We start from the raw sequence: 25,910 nt of genomic DNA, 5'->3' as shown, positions 1-25,910 counted from the left end.
CGCTTACCATTCGGCCACGCCCCATACACTCCTCATGGACACAGTGTGTCATTTTATTGTTAAATTCTGCTTCACAATCCATGGAATAAGGTTACTTATTTATTACCGCTTGTTGACAAACTTTAGACGACTTTACCGAGTCCATTAAACCTAAAAAATAACAAGTTTCTCGTATTAAAACCCCTTGTCATTAATCTTTCTTAGATATCCGATAGCTACACCATAAAGCTTATATCGCAAATTAACCGTCTCTAATAAAATATGCATCTAACTTTAAAGATAGCGAAAGGCCATACAAATCCTTTGGGAATCAGAAAAAGTGTAAGTTATGCCATATATGTAAATAAACATGGAGATATCATTCATTCCATGCTAGAATTTGAATATTTTTCTTCCTAAATGTCATTGTAGTAATCTTCTCAAGAATCTGTGCAAGTTAGGACTTTATTTGTGGGAAAATGTATGTCATTGTCGACATTGAAACCCCCCCCAAAAAAACAGAGTTTGGACATGAAATACTTTCTTATTTTCTAATTTCAACTTAGAGAAAATTTACAAAGCATTCTCAGACTTAAGTAAAGAATTTGCTCCACTTTCAATCACTGTTTATGAGAAATACAAATCTTTACACATAGTTTGTTATTGATGTATTTGATACATTAAAACAACAAAAGTTTTATACAGGGCTATATTTTAATTAAGGCGAACAATTTTGAGAATGTTTTGTGAACTTGGGCCAGGGCTCATATCGCCCGTTATGTTCTGTTCTCTGACTGTGTCCAATTAAGCCTGAACAATCCGGTTATGTTTTCCTACCGCGCCTAGTATTGTACGAGGGAATTGACATTGAAATAAGTGAAAGATACACCCACAATCAGCACAGGAGACATGCCTATGCCCCCCCCCCCCGCCCACCGCATCGCTCTATTTCTTTAAAGCTAAAAGAGGATTGGTGGTGTATTGAAAAAAACCTTTTCAACACACACACACACACAATGGTCAGTAAAAATGGTCGGGCACTTTATTTTGAGCGGTGGAATAAGTTTCACGTTTTTCCTTTTGTATCCACTAAAATTGTATTTTTTCACCACCTCACCCCCGACTCATACGCCTATGGCCGCTGCTACGCATTCATGGTTTTTCCAGGAATTCAGAGAAAGCTCGTCCCAAAGTTTCCTTTTTTTATAAAGATAGGTTGCCAGGCAACGAAACATACGTCCATCGCAGCTAAGTCGTCTGGGCGGTCAACAAGTGTTGTCGCATAATTTTTCTTTTGTCAGTAATTAGAACATTTACAGCACATGGAAATCTGATTACGAGTAATAACCCTTAAGTACATAGCAGAAAACATTAGAATTTGTTCCGATTGTTTGTCTCGTGACCTTAAACAATTTATATTAACTTTGGCCTCTAGAGTGAATAAATGAATGAAATTGAGTTTTAGCCTCTAGAGCGTCCACAAGATATTTCAAAGAGATCAAGGACCATAAACCTGGCAATAACTATCGGAAATCGCTGAAAATCAGTAGGTCTGTTCGTCTCATGGCCTTAAACATTGTGTATAAATTTCAAGTCAATCAGATTTTAACTTAAGCAATTGTGGACGCCGGACGGACGGATGGGGGCGACGACAATTTACGACCATATATCAATGTGGGCGTATAAAAAGCAGACTATAATTAAGACAGTTTATTTCGATATTTTTATGTATACATACGAGTAGGCTTTATTAATAGCCAGTCGTCTTGTCTATATATAAATCTAACATTATATTATATACATCAATTAATACACATAACAATGTCATAAATAAATAGTAAACATCTTTAATATATCAACTAACATGTCTATACATTTATTCGATGTACTTTTAATTTAATACTTTAACCAAATAAAACATCTCTGTTTGTAAATAAATGTATATATATATATATATGCCAATTTACAATGGGTATATATATATACATATTTGAAGGCATAATGACTTTGATCTGTTCTATTAAAAATGTTTCGGATTTAGTAGATTTTAAAAGCTTCTTTATTGAGTGACACTTCTACCTGTGTTAATAATATGATGCCATCAGGTACGGAATTTTTTTTAAAACATGTGGGGGTGGGGGGCATGGCCGAATGGTTAGCGCGTGCGCGCTGTATCATAAAGTCTGTCATTAAGTCAACTGTACCCACCTCGTGGGTTTTCTCCGGGTCCTCCCGTTTCCTCCCACTGCTAAGGACCCCTACGTGCAAACAAATTATTGAAATATAATTGAACCATATGTTAGTCCCGAAATGACCTAGTTTGTGTCGAGTGGACGTTAAGCCCCATTTCTCTCCCTCTCTTTCGCGCCTACGGTGCTCTATTCCATTATGTATCATTCTTCCACTCCTGATTTGTGGTCTTATACGCTCTCATATTACCTGTGTGTTCATGAATGTGTTGTCTATGTATTATTAAATGTCTAAGTGTATATGTATACATGTCTTAATGGACGTTTTGATACAATAAACATCTTATCTATCTATTCACGGTTATAGTGAATCACCCAGTTAGTAGTAGAACTAGTGAGTAGGTCGTGGGGTGACAAACTGTAGTTCTGTCAACTCTCACAAAACAGACGGAATTAACATGTATACCTCAAGATTCTGTCTCATTTCTTATTCCCTAGTTCAAATGAATCTTATATATCTATCTATATAGTGAATCGCCCAGTTAGTAGTAGAACTGGTGAGTGGGCCATGGAGCAACAGACTGTACAAATGTTCTGTCAACTTTCACAAAACAGACGGAATTAACATGCATACCTCGAGATTCTGTCCCATTTCTTATTCCCTAGTTCAAACGAATTTGCTCCCATAAATGAACTCAAATGCCAGAAAATTTAGGCCCAGTCCCAAAAAATTAAAAGCTTAATTACATATTATACGTTGCTATCTGAAATGTTTTCGCGCCTACTCCTCTGTGGTCTTATACTATCTCATCTCCACCATATTCGCGGTTATAGCGAACCGCCCAGACAGTGTTATAGCGAACCGCCCAGACAATGTTATAGTCAGTAGTTTCTTGGCATTCATTCTGGGGTGGGATTGTGGATGGTGCCCTACATTTAGACCCCCCCCCTCCCTATTCACAGCTTCTAGACCCGCTACTGCTTAAGTGGGAGTTGTTAATCATTGAACTCAGTCAAGACATTCACCTAATGAACATCTACATCAACTTTAAACATTCTACCTCAATTAAAAGCAGAGTTGTTATGTTCTGAAGTCTTGACCAATCAAATTGCTTATCGCTACTTAGCCTAAGCAGAAAATTCTCGTCATCGAACTTAGTCAAGGTGTTGTTATAATGAATCTATACACGTGGTTTCATCGCTCTCACCCAACTAGAACCAAAGTTGTCGCGTTCCATGGTCTCAACCAATCAAATTGCTTATCTCTGTTTAGCCTACGTGGAAAATGCTCATGATCAAACTGGGTCAAGGCATTCGCCTAATAAACACCTACAGCAAGTTTGAATATTCTACCCAAATCAAAAGGGGAGTTATTGCGTTCCAAAGTCTCGATACAAACTAGGTCATTTCGGGACTAACATATGGTTTAATTTTATTTCAATAATTCGCTTGCGCTTAGGGGTCTTTAGCAGTGGGGTGAAACCGGAGGGCCCAGAGAAAACCCGCGAAGTTGGACAGGCGACCCTACTCCTTGTCACGTACAACTGGGGATTCGAAACCACGCCGGTTGACTCAATGACAGACCTTATGATACAGTGCGCACATGCTAACCATTCGCCCCGCCCCCCTACTTTGCCTAAGTACGGTATTGATATAATGTAACTATATACGAAGTTTCACCACTATCACGCAATTAGAACCAAAGTTGTCGACCTCCAAAGTCTCAACCAATCAAATTGAATATCGCTCTGCTATACCCTGGGCAAAAAATGCCCATTAACGAAGGTGTGGATGTGACGAATCTATACACTTAATTAGAACTAAAGTTATCGTGTCCCAAAGCATCAACAAATCCAATTGCTTATCTCTGCTTACCCTATGCAGAAATTGCTCATCTTCGAACTCCATCGGGACATTGACCGAATAAACACCTACACCAAGATTGAACATTCTACTTCTATAAGAAGGAGAGTTATTGTGTTCCAAAGTCTCGACCAATCAAATTGCTTATCTCTGTTTAACCTGAGCAGAAAATGCTCATTATCGAACTTAGTCAAGATATTGATGTAATGAAACTATACACAAAGTTTCATCACTCTCACATAATTAGAAGTAAAGTTATGGTGTCCCAAAGCATCAACCAGTTAAACTGCTTATATTTGCTTACCTAAAGCACAAAATGATCATCTTCGAACTCCATAAAAGGCATTCACTTAATAAACACCTACACCAAGTTTGAACACTCTATCTCAATTAGAAGAGGAGTTATAGTGTCCCAAATGTCCCAAAAATTGTGACTGACAGACGGACAGACAGACCCATTTTAATAGTCCCCTGCTTTCCTCGAAAGGCGGGGGTCAACAAATGGGTGTGGGTGGGGGGTGGCTGGATGGCTCATAGAACACGTCAAAGTGATCCTGTACCTTTATGATAAACAATATACATGTCATGGGCAAGTTCCTTTGTTTTAAATGCACAGGGAGGATAGTAGCTGATTTATAACTTATATTCTAGTATATATAAGATAAACAAGGTGCGACGGATAATACAGGAAATTATTGCATGAACTTGATTGAGGTATAGTATAGTCTTTATATATAAATATACTCGATATACATTCAGATATAAGTCACGAAAATAGATATTTATTCACGATCGTCATATTCGTAATTCCCGCCATCGCCATGAATACAGCCCCCGGGCGTAGTATTGCCAGCACCATTGGTAGCAGTAGTTTCTTCCCTAAACTTTCGACTTCTTGCAGAACACGTAACAGTGCGTCTTTATTCAATCAGCTAAACGACAAGAGAGGGACTTGACTATCGCCGATTGTAGATCCTACGCTTGGGAAAATGCCCTTGTATTCATTCAGTCCGCTAAAAGACAAGAGAGGGACTTGACCATCGCCGATTGTATATCCTACGTGTGGGAGTTGGTATGTAAGAGAATGCCCTTGTATTCATGGTGTTGTGTTCTAATATGATTACGGAGCGACTCTTTCTACATGGTAACACATTCTCTTCATTGTTATTCCAGTTAGAAATCAGCACACCAAGTCCCTGTGGTCAAATGTATTCCTTCCATCTATACCACTCATTAATAACTTAAATACATTGTATCTACATTTTTCACTAAAATATACTTATTTTACATTGATATTCTTCCTAATATTATGCTCTTTTTTAAATACTTAGTACTTCACTATGATGATGATGGCCACCATATTCACTGTATACGTCAAAGAGGTACGTTGAACACGTCATCAATTATGTGATCACGTCATCAATTATGTGATCACGTTATTCCGGAAGTGATAATGACCGGAACAATCACACATCGTCGAGCATATAGAGGTAGAAAAATGTACACTTAATAATACATCACTTATATCTCATTTCCCGCGTTTCTTCGCTTTTCTATTCCGACTTCCGTTTTTATTTTTATTTTTACTTTTATTAGGTTTATCGTCTGCTTTATGTTTGCCCGTTTCGTCACCAGCCTTATTTTTTTTTATTTTTTCGACTGCTACATGGTTATTTGTTTTTTCTTCAGATTTATAATGACTCGTATTTGTTGGTGTTTTCTGGATGTAACCTTTCAGCCCCAACTCGTCTGGTTCTAATTCTGGACAGAAACCACTTCTTACGTCAAACTGTCCCTTTTTATTATTGCATAATGGCGGCATGCATCGTCCGGTCTTAATGCATCTGAAGAAAAAGAGAAAACAAATTATCGCCGATTAATCGTCTTTTCAAAGTTGACATTAATATACGCGAGATATCCTTATAGTTAGCATGCCAACGCTCTACCCATCGAGTCACCGCGGCTCCAGTAGACTACGGATCTTCCTTGCCAAATAGACTAGTACGTCACTAAAAACAAACGACTAAAGGAACCGACCAATTGCTCTCTAAATGTAATCAATTCGGGTGTTACAGGGTCAAAAACCCTAAAACAAAATCAACGACACCTTTTCTGGGTCCTCCTACTGTCCAAAAGTGAAGGTTGGCATCATCATATATAATTAGATTGACGATCTCCTGCCAGGAATAATACATGTGGAACAGACGAGAATAATGTGTTTAGTCGCCATGATGATTTTCCCATCAACAAATCCATGACAGTTGGAATTGGAAATAGTAAGCCACGATCCAGAGAGGGGGGGGGGGTGTTAATGTCCACTCGACACAAACTAGGTGATTTTGGGACTAAGATATGGTTAGCCATTCTCCCCCACCCTCTCCCCTCAATACTCAAAACTATACATTAACCATTCGGTGCTCCCCCGTCCAAATACTCCAAACCAACTTACATTAAATCTCGTTCTGCTAGCGGTATTAATCCATCCTTCATACTTTCACAGAGATAATTCTCCTCGTTAGGTGCCTCTAAACAATCACATACACATTTTACGTCAGGACGAAATTTGGTAAACGGTGACGGGCATTCTTGGTGGCAGCTGTAAAAACAAAGATATAGTCTATACTGTAAGATCTCAACTATTGTCTACCGCTGTAAATATCTTTTATAATAGTAAGTACAGGGGGACCACACTACACACAAGACAAAAATCTACAAGATAAACCTGCGAACAAGACAGGGTACAGACATTGCAAACAATAATAAACAAATATCAAATCAAGTGAATTGATCTGGGGGCCAGCCGTAAGCGTCTACTGCGATGTACCGTCGCGTGTCTGTAATAGTACATGCTGAAGCACATAATAGCAGGGGGGGGGGGGGGGTTGCTCTGAGCTAGTTACGGCCCTGACTTCAATCTAAATCTAAATTAATCAACTTGCCAAAGGTGCATCTCACGCCGTAAATGTTGGACGTTGTTTCCGACACAATACAACATATCGATTAAAAATATTGATACCAGTTGATAAATAATTCGTAGGGGGGTCGGAGGTTCATCCATGGAAAGGTTTTTGGTGTATACATATCAAATAATATGACTAACTGTTCAGTTTATTTCACGTATATAATCTTCGTATTATGCCTGCTTAAAGCGCCTACAGTCGTTCGAGTACCAGCGTGTAATTTAAAACGCCACTGATATCAAACAAAAAACAGTTATTTTACATTTCTTTGTAGTTTAAAGACACCAAACCGTTTTCTCTCTAATCAACACAATATCCCCAACATTTCTAATTAATGAATGAATTTCTCTGCACCAAATGGGCTAATGAAAACAGGTATACGTATTTTGCCCTGCAGCAATTAATAATAATAATAATAATAACTGTGATGCAGGGCGGATCCGGGAATTTTTGCAGGAGGGGAGTTTGCCAGGTTCATGTTAAGGAAATTTGACAGTTGACAATGCATCACGCCATCATCGTCTCTCAATTACGTAGGCATACATACACGCATTATGTGTTTTTTAAAAAGCGAAATCCAACACCCCGTTTGACGTCAATTTTTATTATGAATTCACATTGTGATTCAATTTCATTGATGCAAAGCATTAATTGTGGTATCGCACATGTCTATATTATTATTTCACGCTTTGAATGTCAATCCTATTCCACCGCCTGATGATAAAGGATAAATCGCATGGCCCTGTCAATTTTCTCATAAAAGTGTTGTTTTACAATTTTTCTTATATAGCCGACAAGGGAGGTGTGGGGTTTAGGGGGGTGGGGTAGACCCCCAAACGCCCCCTCTGGATCCCTCCTCAACGTGTACAATCCGAACGACGACACGTTGTTCCTCACTCGCTGAAGTGCCGAAATGAAATGAAATGAAATGAAATGGGTTAAACGTCCTACTGTTCTGCTCCTAACCTGGGCTAATGAAGACGGGCACACGCCATACAGTGTGCTATGAGGGAAAATTTGCCCGGGCAGCGGCGCTACGGCCTACTCTTATATCGCCATTTTGATATGTTCGGTATTCTCGGCAGCACAATGACCGGTTTTGAGACCATTTATTCGTATGAAATTTGATAATTGTTCCTACCCTGGAAGACCTTTTCTTTCCTTGCAGCCACACTCGGTATGGTTAACAAACGGGAGGGACATCACCATGTTTTTATGAGGAAGGACTGAGCCAGACGTCGGGTCAGTTATTGTTAATACTAAAAATGTTTTTGTCACAATTTTAATCGTTTTTGGACCACATTCTTGTGTTGCGTTTCCACAGCAACCAGTGACGTTGCGACACCTGTGTAAAACAGTGCATTCTGGGAAATACATCTTATTCTCGTTATTTTCATCCTCTATGTGAACTATTTCTGGTTGCGGATATTTACACTGACCAAGTCGGCTTGTCTCCATCTCATCAATGTGATGGTAGGCTTCAGCTAATTCTACAAACAAAAAACAAATGTGCATTTTATAATTGCAAGTCCTGATATTTTTTTAATTTTAAAGGAGCTAAATCGCTAATATTTTGAACCTAGAAATTGGCAGAAATGGGCCGTAACACATATAATAATATAATATGAATTTATATAAACTGTTTTACATTCAATCGTGTCCGTTTTACTGTGAATTGTCATCAGTTATGTTCGGCGAAATACGCCAGAAGTCTCAACCGCAAGTCAGTTTCTAGCGTCTGGTTATTCCAGTCAACACTAATATTATTTATTGCGCATGCCCTCCAAATAAGAACATGATATCACCGTTTGACATGACTTGTGGAATATGTCTAGTCTCATTCTTTGAGCACCTTGTTACAAATGGCACTGAAACGCATTATGGTACACGATTCGTGTACCAATGGTAAAATGTTTATTTTGTCTTAAATATTGGATATCAGAAGCCCATCTTTTTCAGGTAAGATTGCAAAAAAAAATCGTGTTTTCAATGTCGAAGATTTTGGATGATATTGAGTTACGGACTTAGCTACTTTAAACATAAACTAACTAAACAAGCGTTGCTTTACTAACTAAATATTCACACATTTGACACGAAACTGAACTGTATCTTTCCAATCCAACTTATGCTAGGTTCACACTGTCGTGCAATGCGTTACAATAGGGTTGTCCCTATTGAGTTCACGATCTGGTACGTGCGGATACGTATCGGATTCGTTTTGACAAGATCAACACGATTGGCTACGACTGACCTCAATATATGATAAGACCTGATAGGATCACCACGATTTCAATCGTAGCGGGAATCGTGTAGTGGGAACCCGGCTTTAACGTGAGTCGATTCAGACAGACACGACTCTTACGTAACAATTCTGGTTGTCAGCTGCTTGTAAAGTGGTTGGAAACCCTGGACCCACTGTTGTCATTCTGCAGTTCCAATTTGTAATAAGTGGTTGTACTAAACAACGATAAAAACCACCAAGAACCGAACAAGAGCGGATGGTCAGCAGCGGTGAAGATATTGCATAAAGTGACCGACAAGCAAAGATATGAAGAGCCCTGGGGTAGAACGATCTAAGTCACTTTTTCAACGAACCCCAGTTAATGGCGCCATCTGGTAGCAAATTGTACAAGCTTTCTGTGGAACAATCAATTTCAGGTAAAAACGATCTGAGTCACATCGAACCAAAGCCCTTCGAAAAGTCCTCCCTGGAAAAAAAGTCCATCGTATCCTTTATTTGAACTTAATTTGGCTGAAAAGTGGAAGTCAGTTATTGTACTGGTAATAATGATTCGTATTAAACATCATTTTGAACTTGTAATTAAACCCATTCGTTGTTCTGTTCGCGTCAAGCATTCTCGTCCAAAAGTCTGTTTGCCTTTTATGCGAAAAGACGAAAGTGTGACTAAGATCTTTCTTCCCCTGGACTCTTCATATGAAATAAATATGCATAGTCTGTAAATCATATCCAAATTTTGAAGGATTTCATAAAAAATTGAAAAAATTAGGAATAATCATAATTGGGACAAAAACGGTCCTACTAATCACCAACAAGAACTGTTTTAGTCAGTTTTATTTATTCATAATTTTTGTCCATTTTTTATGAAATCTTTTAAATTTTGTCTAAAGGGGCGGACTCTGGTTTTCTACTGGGCTGAAAATCACAATGTACAAAAGAAATGAAAAAATGAAATGGGGTTTAACGCCCTACTGTTCTGCTCCAACTGAGATAATGAAGACCTTGTGCTATGAGGAAAATTTTGCCCGGGCAGCGGCATTATGGCCTACTCTTATATCCAACTGCCGAGGGATCTTTTACGTGCACGTCAATGTATACATGGAACCTCGGTTTTTCGTCTCATCCAAATGACTAGACAGCTGTCCTTGTCAGGCCCCCCGTCCTGCACCACTGACAAGCGGAAATCATCCCGATGAACTTTCTCTGCCAATGCAGGTATCGAACCCGCGACCTCCAGGCTAGCGAGCCAGCGTCTTACCCACTTAGCCACCGTGGCTCCCATGTACAAAAGACAAATTAACAAATGAATACACACAGTAATAATTACCTTCTTCCATTTGATTGGTTCCCGAAGACAACATTTTTTCAGTATCGTAATCATAATATTCATCTTGGCGTTTAATCTCTCGTTTTCCCGTTAACAGTGTCTCTATTGTTTTAGCTGTTAAAAGTTCATGGATCTGATTATCTGAAATGTCTTTCTCCTTTAAGAATATTCGTATTAAATCATACGGATTACTTGCACCACGAACAGTTTTTCTAAAATCTGATAATGTCACCGGATTTAATTGCACGTCCTGAAAGTATATCAAAATATAAAATTATTACAGAAAACTTAGATATTAGATTTTCAAAGAAAACAAGCATGCATTTGATAAACTTTGAAATATGAATCAGAAGTAGCAGACGATAAATATCACGTGGTGGTTTAAATTTTCTGTATTTTGACCCAACGCTGAACCGGATTGCCAGATAAAACAGCAGTGATCAAATTCTATGGAAAATGTGGATAAAAAGAAACTGACATTGATAGGAAGGTTAAATTAAATGAAACATACCATTAGGCCTAACAACATCCCCTGCTACGTTTTAAAGCAATGATGCAGTAAATTTTAACAGAATGTTTACTGAGTTATACAGTCTGTTACTGTCAGCCTATTTAGTCTATCTTAATGGGTTTTTTTAACGTCCACTCAACACAAACTAGGTCATTTCGGGACTAACACATGGTTCAATTTTATTTCAATAATTCGCTTGGGAAGAAAATGGAGGACCAGAAGAAAACCCACGAAGTTGGACAGGCGACTCTAATCGAAACCACGCCAGCTGACTCAATAACAGACCTTATGATACAGCGCACACCTGCTAACCATTCGGCCATCCAACCTCCCTGTTAACTTAAAGGAGGTATAAACGTCTTTGATTGAAGTCAAACTTAAATATTGAAGGACGTCTAGTCATTTTTGCGTGCATTTATGCTACCAATTTGTCCCCGTGTCAATATTATATAAGGTCCAGTGAATCGACGGGACATACCCCTATAAACAAAACAAATCCAATGTTTTCTATGTAAACTCGTTATTTATAATGTTTAGGACCGTGTCTTTAATGGAGGGACATGTCCCTATAAACAAAACAATTCCAATGTTTCCCTATGTGTGTGCACTTGTTTTATAATGTTTAGGACCGTGTCTTTAATGGAGGGATTTATTTACTTGCACTTTGTATACCTGTTACATATACGTTGATAAATTTACAAACGTTCACGATAAGACAGACATGTTGACTGATGTAAATATCAAATATTCCACAAACGCCGTTAACAGTTTAAAAAAACGCTAGATTTTAATCAGTCTTATAAATCTTCTCTTTTCGTAAAGAAACTATTTATAATCTTATTTGTATAAACGGGTAAAATTGACAATAAAGTCGGTATAACCTGAAATTTAAGTGTTTATAGCGAATCAAAGAAACAATATTAAATAAAGCATCTGTTTATTGGGGCGTACACCTTAATACGTCCACAACATTATGTTTTTCGTATAAAAACGTCCATGTAACAGAATATGTTTACGAACAAAATGAATAATATTCATCAAATTAATCAGATAATGTATAATAAACCTTCGTTTTTTTTATATCTTAAAAAGAATATTTCATTGAGGATGTTTAGACGGGCGAGATTTGAATGGAAACCACAATGCTATTATCAACAAAAAAAAAATCCGCAAATTTAATTGTTTAGAATTTCAAATCGTTTCCTAACCGTGACTGAATAATCTCATAGCTAAAAGTAAAATGGTATAATTGAACTAAAAGGAGCCAAATCGCTAATATTTGGGAACTAGAAATCGACACAAACGGGTCGCAACGCATATAATAATGTAATATGAATGTATATAAACTGATTTACATTCAATTGTTTCCGTTTTTACTGTAATTTCACATACGTTCGGCGAAATACGCCAGAAGTCTCAATCGAATGGCAACCTCTAGCGCCTTGTTATTCCAGTCTACACCGATAGTATTTATTGGGCATGCTCTCCAGGTAAGGATATGGCGTCACCGTTCGACATGACTTGTGAAATATGTCTAGCCTCGTTCTTCGAGTCCCTTGTTACAAATGGTGCTGAAACGCATTATGGAACACGATTCGTGTACCAATGGTAAAATGTTTATTTTGTCTTAAATATTGGATATCAGAGGCCTATCTTTTCCCGGTAAGATCATAACATCAAAGATGATTTAAATTGGCAAATAATTCGTGTTTTTAATATCGAAGACTTTGGATGAGACTTAGCTACTTTAACACTTGATCAACCGACATTGTAAAATAAAATCTAGCTAGATTAAAACAAAAATTATTGCATTATGTAAATCTTTATTCCCTGAATATTCACAAATTCGTCGAAAATTACTATTTTGCCTTATTACACTATTTTGCCTATACCGTTTTTTTTTAGGACTAATGGTTTGGATTGTTCGTACTTGGTTTTATTTTGCTTTACACTAATTCAACTGGTCTTAAAATTTAAGTACCTTAGTTGTCAATTCGACAGGCGACAAATGTGACAAAGTGCTCTATAACTTTCATCAAATTGAACTATTATTTAGATGCATTGTGCTTATTGATCTCCAGTTGGTTTTGATAATACATGTATATGATATTATTTTTTCAGCTCTACAAATATTGTCTTCCGCTGTGTTAGAATTACAGAATTAATTAATCCAATCTGATTAAAATATAGATCTATATTTCGTTTCGTTTTTTTATATTTTCGATAGCCTACACTACATGAAGATCTGACAAGTTATAGCGATATGTCACGTCAGGGGTCAAAAGACCGACTTATGACCCTATGACGTCAGACATTTGATTAACCAATCAGCATTGATATTACTAGTGGATTACCCACAGTTCCGTGATAAACACGCCTAAAGCTCGCCGTAACAGACCGTTTCATTGGTTTATTCCTGACATCATTCAGAACACGAGTTAAATAACAACTCTTCCAGATCCTAGTGTAGTAAAGACAAGTAAAACGAAATTTTGAACTATAAAAACGAAACGAAATAGGATTTGTGTTTTAATCAGATTGTAATTAATCCCACGTGTAGAACCTAGCCGGTGAATGGACTCACCCGAGTTCAGCCGCTGTCGTGGCAGAGGCGGAGAATGGTTGTCTATTAATGTACCATGTTAATGTTATTGTTTCCTGGTGTAGTTTATTTCCTTTTTTATTTATGTTCCTGTTTAGTTTAAGTTCCTGGTGTATTTATGTTCCTGGGGCCTGTTTCACGAAATCTTAACTAAAGATAAAATCCAAATTTTAGTAGCTACTTCAATATTGATTGGCTTAGCACTAAAATCTATCTAATATTATCTAATCAAATTACTAAAATTTGGATTTTATCTTAATTAAAATTTCGTGAAACAGGCCCCTGATTTATATTCTTGTTCCTGATTTAAATATACATTATGCAAGAGCTAAACCTGATTATTGCAAGTCTTTATTGAGGCTTCAGATGTCATAGAAATTATAAATTAGATCTTTATTTACACAACAAGCACAAATCCAACTCTCTATTAAAATCCCCCATAATGTATCTTTAAATAAAATGTTCTATTTACAAAACTGATATTTTATTATCACTATAATAGCGTTACACAAAATCTATATTAAGTAAGTTTATATAATTATTATCCAATATAAAACCGACTGAGTTTTATTGTATAAACATGTAGTTAAAAAATGTCATTTACTGCACATTGTAACGGTACGATCCAGTGGTCGTATAAAATATATACCGTTTGTCAGCATAAATTGAGACCCGTAAAATTTGATGACATTCTAAACATTGAACAGTAAATACATTGAAATTACCGGGAAAACATATTTGGTGAAATAAATATATCAGCTCATTTGAAAAATGAAATTAAATGAAATGGGGTTTAACGTTCTACTGTTCTGCTCCGGCTCGGCTAATGAAAACGGACATAAACCATACAGTGTGCTATGAGGGACATTTTGCCCGGACAGCGGCGCTATGAGGGACATTTTGCCCGGACAGCGGCACTATATATATATATATATAGTGCCGCTGTCCGGGCAAAATGTCCCTCATAGCACACTGTATGGTTTATCGAATTCCAACTGTCAAGGGATCTTTTACGTGCACGCCAATGTGTACACGGGACCTCGGGTTTTCGTCCCATCCGAATGACTAGTATGCTGTCCTTATCAGGCCCCCCGTCCTGCACCAATGACAAGGGGACATCACGTCAAAAAAACTCATTTCAAATCTTCAGCGTTAAACATTGCTACTATTATAATGCAATCAACGAGCAAGGCGACGAATAACGTGCTATTCAACTTACAAGTACAGCGCGAACATAGTTTGCCAATAAGAGAGATAAATGGGGTTTAACGTCCACTAGACACAAACTAGGTCATTTCGGGACTAACACATGGTTCAATTTTATTTCAATAATTCGCTTGCGCGTAGGGGTCTTTAGCAGTGGGAGGAAATCGGAGGACCCGGAGAAAACCCACGATGATTGACAGGCGACCTTACTCCTTGTCACGTACAGCCGGGGAATCGAAACTACACCAGTTAACTCAATGACAGTCTTTATGATTCAGCCACCCCTCCTCACACCCCTACTCCCCAATTTGCCAATAAACAGGGTTTCCTGTTCACCACAACTATGCTTCCATATAAACATATATTTCGTGGATTGACTAGATGACCTAATTATGCCTAAAGAAGCAGATCTTTAAAACTATACCACCTCTACTGAATAGTTGCTGTTTTATTTATACCGTTCACCTGTTACCAATAGTCTTCTCAATGTTGAGGAAGAATGCATCATGATTCCCAGACTAATTGGAAAGAGGTGTCTTTAATTCTCCCCAAATTTTTTAAACATAAAGTTTTTATATATAGATTTTTGGCGTTCTTCTTAGTGTTCAGGGGCCTGTTCACCAAATTTTAACTAAGATAAAATCCAAATTTAAGTAATTTGATTGGATAATATTAGATTGATTTTAGTGCTTAGCCAATCAAAATTGAAGTATCTACTAAAATTTGGATTTTATCTTTAGTTAAGATTTCGTGAAACAGGCCCCAGGTTAATAATGATATGTACACAAATGTAATTTCAAATAATTATCAAACTCATATAAAGTTGACTTTTTGCAGTTCACAAGACAACACCGCATTAAGCAATTAAACATACATTATGCAAGAGCTACATCTGCCTATTGCAGGTCTTTCTTTAGGCCTGAAATGTTATCTAAATCATTAATTACACATTAATTAACTTATCCAGACCATATTCAACTCTCGATGTCACCGCTAGCCTGCGATATTTAGCGGATTGGAATACATTTTTTTGAAAAATAATTTTAAAACAATAATTGGATAATCGGGACTTTGTTTTTATCGTACCGACTTTAATAATGATGATCGAGGCTATACTTAAAATTCAAAAGCTAATATCTCGGTTCAGAGTGAATAAATTTGACTGAAATTTTCAGCATATTCTATTTACGTTATCTATTTTTTAAACTTATAGCGAGAACAGTCAACTCTTTATCTAATCTCTCATAATGTACCTTTAAGTTATTTAATCTCCCATAGTGTATCTTTAAGTTATCTGGGTTTTTTTAACTATTATAGCGAGAATAGTCACCTCTTTATCTAAACTCACATAACGCCCCTTTAAGCCCAGACCAAGGTAAAACAATGATATAATGTACAGTTGAGGCTGAATGTGGCTCATGATAATGGTAGTGTATATTATGGAAGACTAAACAGCTCTTTATTCAGTGTTCTTAGTTCTTAGTTCTTCATTTGTTGTCGTATTTCGATATTTGTTCATTAAAATTAACATTTGTATCTTAAAATCAATATTTGTTTTACAAATCAGACATTTGTCATATCAGATTTGTAAAATGTATTTTTGTTTAATTTAATTGTATTTTAATAAAAAGATAAAATTTATTTTTGTAAATCAATAAAATAATCTACATTTACATTTCATGATAGAAATACAACGAAAAACAAGTCTCGAACAACAAATTTCCAAATACAAATATTACAAAAAATTTCTCCAAAAACAAAAATAAGAACTAAGAACCCTGAATAATAAGCTGTTTGGTCTTCCATAGTATATGACTATTATTATCAAATAGCAAAAGACAGGATTTAAATGTAAGGCTCTGTTGGTTGATCTGACAACTTTTTTCATTCATCTTTTCATTTCTGTTTTTCTTCTCTTTTAACCCTAACTAACCCACCGGCCCTCATTCGCGTGCAGGCTCTCCCCCCCCCCCTTTTAGTCTTATGGGTTAGGGTTAGGGTTAGTTATCTTTGTATAAAAAGGGCCGCCTAAAAAAGTAGTCAGATCAGCCAACAATGCCAAATGTTTACTTACCATTAATATATCTGAGTCTATATACTGGTCGACATGTTCATGTGAAATATCATAATCTGTATCTAGAGTTTTGTTTAAAATAAGTCCAGCACAGGTGGCAATAAATATTAAAAAAAACACACACTGTCCTAGAACACGCAACATTTTGATTTTGGTCCACTTTGTATGAGATTGTCTTTTCTGGCAATGCTGGCACCGTATTTCTACAATTCCTGTCTCTCGGAACCTTTCCACTTCCTCCAACCTTCCACTCACTGAAGCTCTGAAATTTCAAATAAAATTCCTAATTAATTTAATATATCATAATTAACAAGCAGTGTACGGGATGTTGACATAATATAATCTCCCTAGATAAAAACAGAGATGGGATTTCTCGTAAAGATAACCCAGGGTACGCAGAAACCGTCTGTTAAAATGGCTACGTACTCAATTCTTTTGAACACAATTTCTCATTTGCGAATGAATAAACAAATGGTGATACCCCTTCCTCTCACATTCTGCACACAGGGATCCATCTCCTCCATTCATCGATAATAGATCTCTACCCTAAATGGCCGCCATATCAAAAAATTAGTATACTGTTTAGTAATGCGTTTCTACTCCGTTTCACATCTGACATACACACAAAGAATAAATAAACTTTTTCAATAAATATTCAACAAAATTCTCGAAGTATACTTCGTGTTTTCGACTAAAATCGTCGATTTAGGACTTAAAATGTCGGTCAACTAGCTTAATGTCTGTTCTCAAGCGGATAACCTATGTTTAGTATATGTATCTCTGACTGCAATTGGATTTATTCAATTACTCTAAACTATTTCAAGCTTTACCTTCAAGTTTAAAAAAAAACAAATAAATGAAAAGGAATAAAATCTCCTAAATAACTAACGGAATAAAAAGGCTTAATGGCTGATGAGATGAGCTGTATTGAAGGTTTTTATTTTTTCTTCTACCCGTAAGCAATTAACTTTGATAGCCCAAACATTCTTAACATGCCACGTTGAATAATCTGAATTAAAGTTGATAGTTAATGTTTATATTATGCTCAGCTTTAATAATAAAACGTGGTTTTAAAAAATCATGATGAAATAACTAGGCAATAGCTGACTGGGCTGTAGTATGGCTTTATGCAGTGCTCTTATGTTAGCTAAAATCATACTTTCTGTGTAGGATAAAGCACGAGACTGAGGGTATGATGGGGAAAGAAAGACTGAAGAAAATAACCCGAGAAAAAGAAAAACTGAGGCTGGTAGGTCGAGGTTTTTCTTTCGAGGGTTTTTTCTGAAGTCTTTCTTTCACAGCATAACCGAAGTCGCTTGCTTATAAACCGTCTATGTTTACATGTACGTAAAATGACAATATCCCTAAATTCCAGAAAGAAAAACCTTATATCATGTTTTCTTATGGAAAAAAAACTACCCTGGAAGAATAACCCGTTACAGGTTTAAAGAAAAACTTTCAGAAGAATACCCCCAAATTCCCCTGTATATATATTCAAGTTATTGCGGGCATAGAATATACCCCAAAGATCAAAGAGATTTGCCGTTATAGGTTTATAATGATAAATGAAAAATCGGGTTTAGAAACAAGGAAATTTAAACATATATTCTAATACCGATAATCAGTAAATATAAAATATCTTAATTTCAATTTTATAAGACCAATTCTGAAATTAGGTAAGAGACATGCAATCTGATTAAAACACAGATCCAATTTCGTTTCGTTTTTATAGTTCAAAATTTCTATTTTACTTGTTTTTACTACACTTGCTACCACTCGGCAAACCTCGGCAGATTCCGGTATCCTACATCTAGCCTCGGCTGTGTGACAGTAAGTGATATGTACCTACGCCTATACATTTGCGATGCGGCACCGGTTTACTTATAAGGGAAACTTGCCCGCGTTTAGAAAGAAGTTCTCAAAATTGCGTCGTTCGAAGAGTGTGTAGAATTTTCAGTGCAAATTTATCCTTGTCTAAAGAAAATCGGATAAACTTGAAAGAAAACAGCTTCAAACTTTGAAAATTTTGTAAGATAAAACATTCTTCAAATACGTCGTCATCAATGACGTCATTGGTCGTCATGGACAACGCCATTGTAATCCGGGAACTTGAAAGTAGTTCTAAAGGCGGACTTTGTCATACAGCCGAGATTAGCTGTAGGGTACTGGAATCTGTTGAGGTTTGCCGAGTGCACTTGCTACATGTAATGTAGGCCATCGAAAGTATAAAAAACGAAACGAAATATAGATTTGTATTTTAATTAGATTGAGGGAAATGGAACCGTATTCCCATGTCGACGATAGCCATAAAATGACAAATTTTGTTAAATCTAAAATTACTGCAAACCATCAAGCTGCGGTAAAAATTAGTTAAAGTATATGACTACAGCAGGAGAAGAACGCCATGCTGCGTTAAAATGAGTTAAATTTAATAACTCCAGCTAAAGAAGAACGGTTCTTATTGTCATAAAAGACCTGCAATAAATTAAAACTATTTCGAAAACACTACATAGTTCTAAGTGTTAATTTTCTTTATAAACAATATTTTCATTCACTAGATATCTGAATTTGTATTTGAGAACAGACTGTGCCAATGTGTATGCCCTCACTATACTTAAGATACAAAACATGAATTTTTTTTAGAGTATATTTGTAATTATAACGAGATATATAAAATAGATAAACTAGAGACATTTTTTTTAAAATATATATTTGAAAGGAGGAATTAATAGAGAATGCAGAGCTGACAGAAATGGGGTTTAACGTCCTACTCTTATATCGAATTCTGTCAAGGGTTCTTTTACGAATAGCCTCTGTCCCTGCCAGGCAACCCCGAAAACGGGAAACCACGCTAGAAAATCCCAGGGGACAGATGGGTGTGGTATTATTTGTTGCGGTATGCCGAGGGGGTGGCGGTATGGTACAGTCCAGCACAACCTACAACCATCCAATACTACCAAATGTCCTGAAACAAGCTGGCTAGGACAGACAATGATTATACGTTATACACTTGACTTGTACAAGGCTGAAAACAACCATAGAATTATTTTACGGAGATTTAAACGCACGAATTGTTGCACTTTGTGAAAGATAGCCATGATTATCTCGACGGGACAACTTTATATTGACAGTTTTGAATTGTCTGTTTTCTTGCATCTGAATGTAAGAGGTTGAAATGTAGGTCATTCAGAGCTGGACAGATGGCTATCTTTACGAAGTACAAGTTTATATGAAGCAAAGACGAACATCCGACACTTTGGCAGTAGTTTTTTTGTTGTTGAACTCGAGATTCATCTTAACAACATGAATAGGGCGTCTAACCACAGGCCTACGACAATAACTGGGGCAAAAAATCTTCAAAAAACAGCGCCGCACTATGTCTGAGGTCAGACATGAATCAAAATGATTAATGACTGTATGCGAACATTAAATTCACGAATATAATATGGTATATGTGAATGTTATGCATATATCGCTTGAATAAATCTTTTTAAAAGGAAAACTTAATATTTTTGACATGTCAAATAACTACCCAAAACGTAGATGAGAAAATATGTTAAAATGCGCTCAAAACAAACAAATTACGGGCAGTAATTCTTGTGTATTAACAAACAATTTACGGTGTCTATTTCTTGTGTATTAACAAACAATTTAAGCCTTATTTGTCATTTTTATTATCTTAACGCACGCGCAGGGGTCTTTGCTGCGGGGAGGAAACCAGAGTAAACCCACGAGGTTGAGAAGCCACACACGTTCACACCAGGGATCGAAACCACAACCGGAAGCCAGAGGTGACCGGCCAGGTAGAGGTCGAAGCGTCGCACATCCCAACCCTCCACAGTAACAAATGTGTAGGGCAATTAAATATATAGACAAGCAATAACAACAAATCATAAACCATGCATGACAACAACAAGATCAAAGGCATGAAAACTACATGATCAAAGGCAAGGTGCATATAAAGGATTAGTGAGACCATTGATGATTGGCATTAATTTGTTACTGCACTTGCTTGAAAACGTTGAGAGAATACTCTTCGAAACGTCGCCTAAATAAATCAGTAATTGTTCTTCCATAAGTATGTGAAGAGCTCCGGGGAAGAACGATCTAAGTCACTTTTTCAATGAACCCTAGTTAATGGTGCCATCGTAACCTTTATTTTGACGTTAATATGGCTGAAAAGTTGAAGTCAGTTGTTGTACTGGTAATTATGATTCGTATTAAACATCATTTTGAAGTTGTAATTAAACCCACTCGTTGTTTGGCGTCAAACATTCTCGTCCAAAAGTCTGTTTTGCCTTTTATGCGAAAAGACAAAAATGTGACTTAGATCGTTCTTCCCCTGGACTCTTCATGTGTTATAGTTTGTTGTTCTTATTTTAACTAAATGCCTCTAAACTAGTTAATAGATTGGAACAAAACACACCATAAAGTAGTTGCCTCACATTGGCAGCACTATGAATGTGCTCTGTGTATTTTAGTATTTTTCAAATTGAAGTCTTACTTTGTGATCTTTGGACTATAGCAGTATAAAGACCTTGTTGGACATTTATATTGTAAAATATTTTAGTTTTTATTTGGATATTTGCAATTAAATGTGTGTGTTGATTATTCTAGCTCAATTATAAGGAAAGTTTTTGTGTCCCAAAAAGTGTGACAGACAGACATACAGACGGGCAGACCAATTTTAATTAATAGTCCCCTGCTTTCTTTGATGAAAGGCAGGGGACAAAAAACACAGACATTTTATTATATCTAATATTTCTTTTTAAACCTGTATGTAGCAATAAAATGAACATTGGATAATTAAAATATGTATTATGACGTATACAATATGCATATACACACACCAAGAGATGACTTTTATAACTTCAAAGTTGAGCACAATTCTTATCAAAGGTATGCATAATTCAATTTGAAAAAATATTAGGTTTTTATGTAAGAATAAATAAATAATTATAACTTATAAAAAATTGACGTTTGCGGTCGTCGATCCTAGAAAGCAATATAATAACAAACTAGACTATTTCGGGACTAACATATGGTTCAATTTTATTTCAATAATTTGGTTGCGCGTAGAGATCTTTAGCAGTGGCAAGGAAACCGGAGGACTCGGAGAAAACCCACGAGGTTGGACAGGCGACCCAACTCCTTGTCACGTACAGCCGGGGAATCGAAACCAATAAGTCTGGAAATAAGGCACCTGTCACAGACAATGTCAGGCACAGATTCAGGCTTTGTCAGGCACAAAACTTCTGGTGCCTGTCATTTTGTCCACACCGATTTGTCTTTTTTATTGATATTATTAATACATAATGTACATGTCCGGCACTTAGTTGAAAATGTCAGGAATTATTTCATTAGTGGCTGACATTTTGTCAGGTACATCTAAAACCATTATTTCCAGGCCTGGAAACCACGCCAGTTAACTTAATGACAGACCTTATGATACAGAGCGCACGCGCTAACCATTGTGTTATCCAATCCCCCAATGAAATAAAAAACTAACCAATGGAAAAAACTGTGTACAAAAAGCATACTTTATCAAAATAAACAAAACCAGCATTTCTACAAAATGTAGAAATAGCGAATCATGGCCCGTTTTGGTGAAAAGATGTCTACTTTTTTAATTTGTTACGGAAAGTGGCTCAAAGTAATTACTAGTAAACTACATGAAAACTGAGTTATAAAAGTTAAAGGTTACTTACATTTCTAGTACAATTCTCAACACACTGATGTTTTTGATATATATAATGGAAGTTTCGTTAATGTTCTGGCTATTGTATTACCTGTCGACAAGGTGCGGTAAGAACCAACCAATGAATATCGTAAACGGTTTTCTTAATTATTCAAAAAGTCTATTTATCAAGGTTATGACTGTCATTCTAAATCTCAGGAGTTATAAAATGGAAACAAGACACTAAAACTAGAGTAAAATAAATAAATAACTAACTGTAAGGTTAGGTCTATTTAATAAGGCCAATTTCAAGTTTGGTCAATGGTCCTTCCTAGTGCACAGTAAATTAGATTATATAAGACCAGTCTCCACCCTAACCCAAAACAAACCATATATCAAATCCTATCCCTAACCGTTAGTAAATAAAATCAACTAGATATAAGAATCCCTAGCCCTAACCCGGTGATATGGAACAAACACGATTTTTTTAGAAAATCCAATCCGTAGTAGGAAACACACTAATGTGGCTCTCTCCCGAGAGACTCAAATTTATTTATTTTTTTTCTTCAGAAACAATAATACGAGAATACCAGAAGCACCATCCAAGGAAAACCATCAGCGCCACCAAAACCAAAAAACAGTGAAATCGCCTTTGTATATAAATCTAATGTATTGTAAGTATTTTTTAATAAAACTAGGAAATATCACGAACAATTTTTCATCATCCTAGGTCAGTGCTTATGTGGAGACTTAACCTCTCCCCCAAATTCTTAAACCTAACCAACAATTACGTGCAGTAACCTTATTTACATCTCAGCGACCTTGAAGGAAATTGAGCTGGCCTTAACAAATAGATTTAGCCCTAACTATGGACTATGTGTATACAAAACCTTGGATACACTCGGCCTATGTGAAAATACAGTGCGCGAATGACGGAGGGTCTGGTAAAGGATGGGACAAAAAAAGATGTCCCGTGTACACGTTGTAATTCGATATAAAAGTAGTCCGGAGCGCCGCTGTCCGGGCAAAATTCCCCTCATAACACACTGTATGGCATAGATCTGTCTCCGTCAGCCCAGTCATTGTATGCAAATATGATGCAATTCTCTAGATCATATTGTAATACATCTAATATACACGAGTGTCTGCTTCAGGGGCGTGTCAGTGTGTCAAGCAATTAAATTCATTGTTTACATTAAATCGATATGATTGACAGATATTGATTTTAGCATTGAGCTAGTGATCATGATTATTGAAATTTGTGACATGATTCATAAAAATCTAAAACGACCCCGTCATCGCATAATATCGCTTTAAGAAAATGTTAATAGTTTCAAAATGTCCACGGACTATAAAACAGCCTAAATAACGTCAATGATTTCGAAGAGATAACTTAGGGTGTTGCACTGCTCTTTTAGGTCCTCCAAGGTCTGGAATCAAGTTAAAATTAGTCGGATTTAGCAAACCGTTTCCACTTGACAAAAAAAACAAAACCTTTATACCATGAGAAAACCCAATCTGATTAAAATACAGATGTATATTTCGTTTCGTCTTTTTAAACTTTCGATGGCCTACACTACATGAAGATCTGACCAGTTATAGTGGGAGGTCGAGTCAGGGGTCATACGAGCGATTTTTGAACCTAGGACGTCATACATTGATTAATCAATCAGCGTTGACGTTTCTAGTGGTTTCCCCACGGTTCCGTGCACAACACGCTAAGAACTCACCGTAACAGACCGTATCATTGCCCAATTCCTCACATCAACCAGAACGCGGGTTATATAACTATTCTTCCAGATGCTATAGTGTTGTGAAGACAAGTAAAACAAAATTTCGAACTATAAAAAACAAAACGAAATATGATTTGTGTTTTAATCAGATTGTATATCGTCGCTTCAATTATTTGGACTACTATATATCATTCCAATATGGAAATGTCATCAATGACTTCAAATTTACACGCTCACAGAATTAATTAAGCTATGACAAAACCGACACAAGAAATACGTGACGCGCAGAGCTTTCAGTGACAAGGACAATAACTCCGCGAGAAATTCCACAATGTCTATATTCTCTAAAGCAGTGATTCTCAACCAGTCAGTGCCGCAAGATCTTCCTAAGTGTGCCGCGACATTTTGAACGGCACACAAAGGAAATTTCTCACTAAAGAAGCCAGCTATTCCGTCCGTATTCGACTGATGAAATTCGAAACACTGCTATGACTAGTCTACGGTTGTATACCGTCTGACTTGCCATGTTTTTATTTTGCAAAATTCAAATATTTTTCATATATATTTAGCCAGGTGCGCCGCTATGTTTTCACATGTGTTCCAAGGTGTGCCGGTGGCAAAAAAAGGTTGAGAACCACTGCTCTAAAGCTATGGTCGCATAACTGAAGTTACGCCAAAACAATTTCAACTTACATTTTCATCGAGTTCTCCGTTAGTTTTTTGCCTTTTTTATATAATCATGCACGTGTAATAGTATAGTCAACAGAATACATACACCTTATATTTTTCACCTGCCATGTAGTATAAAACAGGTGATGCAATATCGTTTAAAAGTTAAGTTCATTCATCCGATATTCAATAGGTGTGTTAAAAATCCACCAATGAAATACAAAGCACAACCGGGTCTATTATGAAAATTCACGTGAATATTACACACATCCTTTCTTTACCTATATTGTGAGTATATGTTTTATATATTCATAAAATATTTATAAGGTAGTCAGTTATTATGGAGGTTATAGAACGAATAGATATGATTTTAATGGCCCAACAATTAACAGGAGAGAGAGAAATGAAATGAAATGGAGTTTAACGTCCTACTTTTCTGCTCCTAACCTGGGCTAATGAAGACGGGCATACGCCATACAGTGTGCTATGAGGGAAATTTTGCCCGGACAGCGGCACTACGGCCTACTCTTATATCGAATTCCAACTGCCAAGGGATCTTTTATGTGCACGCCAATGTGTACACGGGACCTCGGTTTTTCGTCCCATCCGAACGACTAGACAGCTTTCCTTGTCAGCCCCTCCGTCCTGCATCACTGACAAGGGAGAACCACGCCGGAAAATCTGGATGAACTTTCTCGGCCAATGCAGGGATCGAACACCCGACCTCCAGGCTAGCGAGCTAGCGTCTTACCCACTTAGCCACGTGATCCCCCTGGAGAGAGAGAGAGAGAGAGAGAGAGAGACAGAGAGAGGGGGGGCGGTCGGGATAACTTAAACAGAATATGCTGAAATTTCAGTCAAATTGCTCCACTCTGAACCAA

General features: G+C 36.8%; 1 protein-coding gene across 5 annotated transcripts in view; it reads right to left on the bottom strand.

Annotated features, from left to right (window-relative positions):
- Window positions 1–4,653: 4,653 nt before the first annotated feature.
- Window positions 4,654–25,910, bottom strand: part of LOC126831060 (uncharacterized) — an 82,431-nt gene continuing 61,174 nt past the window's right edge. For 4 of the 5 annotated variants that reach the window (XM_050561673.2, XM_050561672.2, XM_050561675.2 and 1 more), the window contains 5 exons: window positions 16,951–17,212; window positions 10,558–10,807; window positions 8,133–8,481; window positions 6,481–6,627; window positions 4,654–5,875 (listed from right to left, as the gene is read on the bottom strand). In XM_050561673.2, the coding sequence (XP_050417630.2) occupies window positions 5,560–5,875; window positions 6,481–6,627; window positions 8,133–8,481; window positions 10,558–10,807; window positions 16,951–17,212 (1,324 nt within the window). In that variant the 3' untranslated portion in view covers window positions 4,654–5,559. Of the gene's footprint in view, window positions 5,876–6,480; window positions 6,628–8,132; window positions 8,482–10,557; window positions 10,808–16,950; window positions 17,213–25,053; window positions 25,171–25,910 lie in introns of those variants that run through there. The other variant, XM_050561676.2, reaches the window with a different exon arrangement.

This window comes from Patella vulgata, chromosome 8 (genome assembly GCF_932274485.2).
Source record: "Patella vulgata chromosome 8, xgPatVulg1.2, whole genome shotgun sequence".
In the NCBI taxonomy this organism is placed as follows: domain Eukaryota; kingdom Metazoa; phylum Mollusca; class Gastropoda; family Patellidae; genus Patella; species Patella vulgata.
This window is presented reverse-complemented; position numbering and strand designations above follow the sequence as displayed.